This window comes from Diaphorina citri, unplaced genomic scaffold, assembly GCF_000475195.1.
Source record: "Diaphorina citri unplaced genomic scaffold, Diaci psyllid genome assembly version 1.1 scaffold780, whole genome shotgun sequence".
NCBI lineage: Eukaryota > Metazoa > Arthropoda > Insecta > Hemiptera > Psyllidae > Diaphorina > Diaphorina citri.
In genome coordinates, this window is record NW_007378213.1 from 109,097 (window position 1) to 115,631 (window position 6,535).

The window sequence follows — 6,535 nt, forward strand, 5'->3', positions numbered from 1 at the left end:
CGTTTTCGAGATATTTTGTTTACAGACAGACAGAAAGACAGACACACACACAGACAGACAGACACACACACGGACCAATGGCTGAAACTTTGGATTTAGGCTCTAGGGACCTCAAAACGTGTTTTGGCACTAAAAACTGACCATCGAAATTTTGACCCGATTACATTACTTTCCTTCCTATAGGATAAGGAAAGTAAAAAGTAAAGTAAAAGTCTATGCCTTGGCAGGGATTGAACCAGCGTCTTTCTGTTTACCAGGCGAGCGTCTTTACCATTACACCACCGAGGTCGGTTTTAATGAATTTTGTATTTTGATTTTCAGAACAAGAAGCGAATATTAGCGGAGGAGAGTGATAAAATCAACAAGCAGAAAGCATCGCACCTAGATCTTACCTATAAAAAGTGGCAATCCGGTCTATACAGACACCAAGTACCCAACAAGAACTATTGGCTGGAACTTGCCTATGTGGTGGTACTTCCATCTATAATACTCCTTCTGTTGGGCGCTTTTCTCCTCAAGTGGCAATCCAGTCTATACAGACACGAAGTACCCAACAAGAACTATTGGCTGGAACTTGCCTATGTGGTGGTACTTCCATCTATAATACTCCTTCTGTTGGGCGCTTTTCTCCTGTATATTTTCTACGAGATAGACGAAACCTCGTAAGTATTGATATCCGTAAACTATGGGGACAGACAGACAGACGACACCGAAGCGAATACAATAGTCCGTCCACTATACCTTTTATTATTAGTAATAATAAGGGAAGGACGGACTAAAAAGTATGTGGATAGAATAGAATAGAATATACCCTGTTTATTCTGCCGAAATGAGACTGAAAAGTCCCTTTACTCCCGCAGTCTAAACAAGGTCACTTATGTATTTGGTACAGAATAAATTCACAAATTACAAATAAAAACCTTGCTTAACCTAATAACCCGCCCTTTCTTAGACCTGGGCTTGGCTTGCTCGGCCTAACCTCGGCTTGGAAAACGGCAAATGCCATTTTACAATAGAGGATAAAAACCAAAATAGTACATACTAGTGATTTCAAAGTGGGCAACTGTCTTCTTCTTTTCTTCTTCCTCGCCTTTGCCCGTGTATTAGATGGGGTCGGCGCTTTTCGTCAGCCTCTCAATCAGCCCTAACTAGGGTGATTGCTTTTAGTTGACATTTGGTTTAGGCTACAAAAAATTGACGAGTGGATGACCTTCGCACTCAACCATTACTCTTTAGCAAGGGAAATTTCAGGCTGGTCTACTACCTGTTAATTTCAGGCTGGTCCTCTACCTGTTAATTTCAGGCTGGTCTACTACCTGTTAATTTCAGGCTGGTCTACTACCTGTTAATTTCAGGCTGGTCTACTACCTGTTAATTTCAGGCTGGTCTACTATCTGTTAATTTCAGGCTGGTCTACTACCTGTCAATTTCAGGCTGGTCTACTACCTGTTAATTTCAGGCTGGTCTACTACCTGTTAATTTCAGGCTGGTCTACTACCTGTTAATCTCAGGCTGGTCTACTACCTGTTAATTTCAGGCTGATCTACTACCTGTTAATTTCAGGCTGGTCTTCTACCTGTTAATTTCAGGCTGGTCTACTACCTGTTAATTTCAGGCTGATCTACTACCTGTTAATTTCAGGCTGGTCTACTACCTGTTAATTTCAGGCTGGTCTACCACCTGTTAATTTCAGGCTGGTCTACTACCTGTTAATTTCAGGCTGGTCTTCTACCTGTTAATTTCAGGTTGGTCTACTACCTGTTAATTTCAGGCTGGTCTACTACCTGTTAATTTCAGGCTGGTCTACTGCCTGTTAATTTCAGGCTGGTCTACTACCTGTTAATTTCAGGCTGGTCTACTACCTGTTAATTTCAGGCTGGTCTACTACCTGTTAAAGGTCCACCAGCCAGACCTAGGAATTTTTAACTGTGTTAAGAATACTTACTTAATTGCGTGTCGCAAATATCGTTCCCCAATTATTACAGCCAGATTAATTTTATGACTTGACTTGGACTCGAACCACCAACCTCCAGATCCAAAGTCGAACGCGTCAACCATTGCATCATTGAGGTTGGTCCCCAGCCAAGCCTTTAATAGATTATTTAAATATAATTTTATGATTCCCTGTGTTTCTAGACATGAGATATGCTCAGGACGTGAAAATGGACAGACAGTAACAGATGAGGATTTAGTATTTCAAAGTGGGCAACTGTCTTCTTCTTTTCTTCTTCCTCGCCTTTTCCCGTGTTCAGGCGGGGTCGGCGCTTTTCGTCAGCCTCTCAGTCTGCCCTAGCTAGGGTGATTGCTTTTAGTTGACTTTTGGTGAGTGGATGACCTTCGCACTCAACCATTGCTCTTTAGCAAGGGAAATTTCAGGCTGGTCTACTACCTGTTAAAGGTCCACCAGCCAGACCTAGGAATTTTTAACTGTGTTAAGAATACTTACCTAATTGCGTGTCACAAATATCGTTCCCCAATTATTACAGCCAGATTAATTTTATGACTTGACTTGGACTCGAACCAACAACCTCCATGTCCAAAGTCGAACGCGTCAACCATTGCATCATTGAGGTTGGTCCTCAGTCAAGCCTTTAATAGATTATTTAGCCAGCCTAGTTAGCTTAGTTGGTAGTGCGTCTGCCTTGTAAGCGCTAGGCCGCGGGTTCGATTCCCGCCCGGGGCGGATTTTATTCTGATGGGATAATATTCGTTCTCGGAACGGCTGGCTTTCTCCTATCCTGTCTTCCTCCTCTCTTCGATTTCGGGACGATAAGACCATAGCAGTTACAGTTCCCTCTGTCAAACCTCTTAAAAAAAAAAAAATAGATTATTTAAATATAATTTTACGATTCCCTGTGTTTCTAGACATGAGGTATGCCCAGGACGTGAAAATGGACAGACAGTAACAGATGAGGATTTAGCCCAGTATGCATCCCCGGAACCCCTCCGATCCCTATCTCTACTTAGAGACATACCTGATTCTCCTTCAAGGTGAGAATAATAACAAATCAAATTATGAATTATTTGTGGTGAAGCAATAGCCCCTTCATAACTTTGTGAGTATCACAGTAGGTAAGTACATATTACAAGTCTTTCATTTTCTCAATCATTATAAAGGGTGTCCCAATAAGAACGCAAGATTTGAAAGGGTCATAACTCTTTTGAATAGGTTATTCAAATATAATTTTATGATTCCCTGTGTTTCTAGACATGAGATATGCTCAGGACGTGAAAATGGACAGACAGTAACAGATGAGGATTTAGCCCAGTATGCATCCCCGGAACCTCTCAGATCCCTATCTCTACTGAGAGACATACCTGATTCTCCTTCAAGGTGAGAATAGTAAATCAAATTATGAATTATTTGTGGTGAAGCAATAGCCCCTTCATAACTTTGTGAGAGTATCACAGTAGGTACATATTACAAGTCTTTCATTTTCTCAATCATTATAAAGGGTGTCCCAATAAGAACGCAAGATTTGAAAGGGTCATAACTCTTTTGTGCGTTGTTTTATCTTTGACAGATTGATTGTAAACACGTCAAAATTAGTCATCATGGAGTCTAAAACTGTTCAACAACGCGTTAGCATAATAAAATCGACACACTATCACTTTTGCGCGAGCATTTTCCTAGTCGAAATCGTGTCATTTTTCGTTTTTCTGACGAGAAATAGCCTCCATGATCATGTAATTTTACCCCCTAGACTATTTTTTTGTGAGGATATCTAAAGTCACAGGTTTACACCAACAAACCCACAAGCTTTGAAGGATTGAAAGGTGAATATGTATATCCCTCTTATGTTACAAATTCCTTGTTGACCAGTGTTATGTACGAGTATTCTGTGGCCGAGTGAACAAAAGTATAATCATTGACTATAAATAATTTCGTAATTTGTGTGATTTATCTTGTCATTGCAGAGCATCGCCAGCACCCTCCAGTCATAAGTTTCGTCCTGATCCTCCACCCTATCCTTCCTCCAAAGAGTAAGTTCTCCAATCCAAGTGTCCTGGGTTCGTATCCCGATACTAAAATCAAACACCATCTGAGATTTCCTTGGATTGGTTTTAGTACAGGCGCTATCACGCCCAAAAACTAGGTTTGGATAAGTCCTTCTATGGGGACAGACAAACAGACAGACCGACAGACGACACCGAAGCGAATACAACAGCCCGTCCCTTATACCTTTTTTTTATTACTATAGTAATAATAAAGGAAGGACGGGCTAAAAAGGGGGAAATGCCGAAAGGAAAATAAATATCCAACTAATCTTGACAATCTTCGAGTTAAAATTGAGAACTCACTTTGTTTGTTGAAAATGAAGAGAGAGAGAGAGAGAGAGAGAGAGAGAGAAAACTGATCAGTGGTGTAACTCATCAGTCGGGTCGAGTGGATTGGAACACATCACATGCCTTCAGGTACACTCCATTTGTCAAGGGTCTAGGTTTTCCTTGCCCTTAGGATCAACTCAATTTCAAGAAACCGTTTACTGATGGAAATTTGTAATGAAACAATAAGCTAAAAATAACTCATGTTATGTTTCAGGGGTTCTGTAAAGAAGTGTATCAGCCCAGTGGATGATATTCAACATGCAGATGCTGATGCCAACGAGATACAGCCTGATTTCCTCGAATTTGTAATCGAAAATTTTGTCCAAAGGAAATGAATGTACCATCAAAGTCGTGGAAGTTATTTGTCTGATTATTGCTCCATACAAAATTTCAGAATGTTTGCTTCTCAAATCATCGAAGAAGTCCATTTTATTCCACGGAGAACCATGCTTTATTAAACAATCAAATTAAACAATCGTTCTTTTTGGGACACCCTTTATTTATCATCGCTTGTTTCTTTGACTTGTATATGTCGCCACTGGTCGCTACTAGATTAAAGTAGCTAACCCATTGTCCTCACGAGGCTGAATGCATCTCGAACTTCAAGCACAGAGACATGGCAAGCACAGAGACATGGCATCGTTGCGCTAAGATAAATAATTTAGGTAGCTACTTTTTTTATTATAAAATGTAAGATTACACTGGTCAACAAAAAAGAACTTTTCTTGTAACAGAGACTGTGTAGGGTCTATCTTATGGGGTTTTTTGGGGTCAGTAAAGTAAGCACAAAATCTCTGCGTACAGGAAAAAAAACTAATTACATTTTCGAAATCAGCGCATAAAGACGCATCCGAATATGTACGAGTATATCACTCTTATGTTATAAATTCCTTTTTAGTCCGTCCTTCCTTTATTATTACAATAGTAATAAAAAGGTATAAGGGACGGACTATTGTATTCGCTTCGGTGTCTGTCACTCGCTCGCTCGCTCGGTCTGTCGGTCGGTCTGTCTGTCCCCATAGAAGGACTTATCCAAACCTGGTCGACCTATATATCAAATTAAAGGTCTTTTTACCAGGAACACGAAAATGGTGGTGCAAATTTTGTCCAGAAAACCATAAAGCCAAAAAACAAAAAAAAAAAAACTGTTTTTTGGGGGATTTTTTGGTGCAAATTTTGTCCAGAAAACCATAAAGCCAAAAATCCAAAAAAATGGTTTTTGGGGGATTTTTTTTTCACATTTTCTCACACAAATGAGCTCTGATCTCGAAATTTGTCGCGACGACCTATGAACTCAAAGCGACAAAGTTTTAGATAACACTTCAGTCGATCATATAAGACCGGTTTTAGCGTCACCTATGTTAAGCTACGCCGAGAAAGGCCAATAAATGGATGGGTGACATTATATTGGGAATAAAGGGAGAACGGGCTCCAGTCTTGATTTTAAATCATTACATGAAAGTAAAATCAAAAAATCAAATCAAGAATAATAATAAACTGAATAATAAACAAATTAGGTAGGTGCATCTGATTTTCTCTAATCACGATCGAATAAACTACGGGCTAAAAAATTCCCGGAGGGACGGACCCAGCTTGTTAATTATTTTATTATTTGAATGAAAATGTCTAGAAGTCTTAAAAGACAAAACACCAGAAAACGAACTAGTAACACTTCTACATACGTTTCTGTTACATAGTTCAAATACATTGTTTCGTTTCTATGATGCATTTTCTTAATCTCTGATTTTCTTTATCATCAAGGTTTTGTGAAGCTTCATGCATTGGTTTTATAGAGCTTTATTCTGTCCCAGACTTTGTCCTTCCGTGTTTGTGCGAACTGCTTTCCTTCTGTAGATAGCACACTACACTATACACAATACGTTGTGGAGCTATGTACAAACTTATTACTATTGGAATTCCTAACTTAGCACAAACTTGGAATGTGACCAAAATTTTCCTATCCAAAGAAAATGTAACGTTTTCAATTTAATGTCAGGATGATAATACAAAAAACTCTTGTTCCTTTCGGTTTGTTCATTTCAGTCTGATAGTGATAGGCTGTCTGCAATTTGATCATATTTTCTTCCACTCTGCTCATTGAGAATACCTCTTTTAATTCCACTTAGCAAGATGAATTTTCATGAATTGTCAACATTATATAAGAGTATAAGAAAGGACACTATTTAATGGCGGGATTTAATAATAT

General features: G+C 39.2%; 1 protein-coding gene across 1 annotated transcript in view; it reads left to right on the forward strand.

The window, feature by feature from the left end:
• LOC103512009 overlaps positions 1–6,535 on the forward strand; it is a 36,389-nt gene that overhangs the window by 28,536 nt on the left and 1,318 nt on the right. Inside the window, exons 6-7 of the mRNA XM_026825607.1 lie at positions 3,209–3,334; positions 3,919–3,984. Of these exons, the coding sequence (XP_026681408.1) occupies positions 3,209–3,334; positions 3,919–3,984 (192 nt within the window). The remainder of the gene's footprint in view (positions 1–3,208; positions 3,335–3,918; positions 3,985–6,535) is intronic.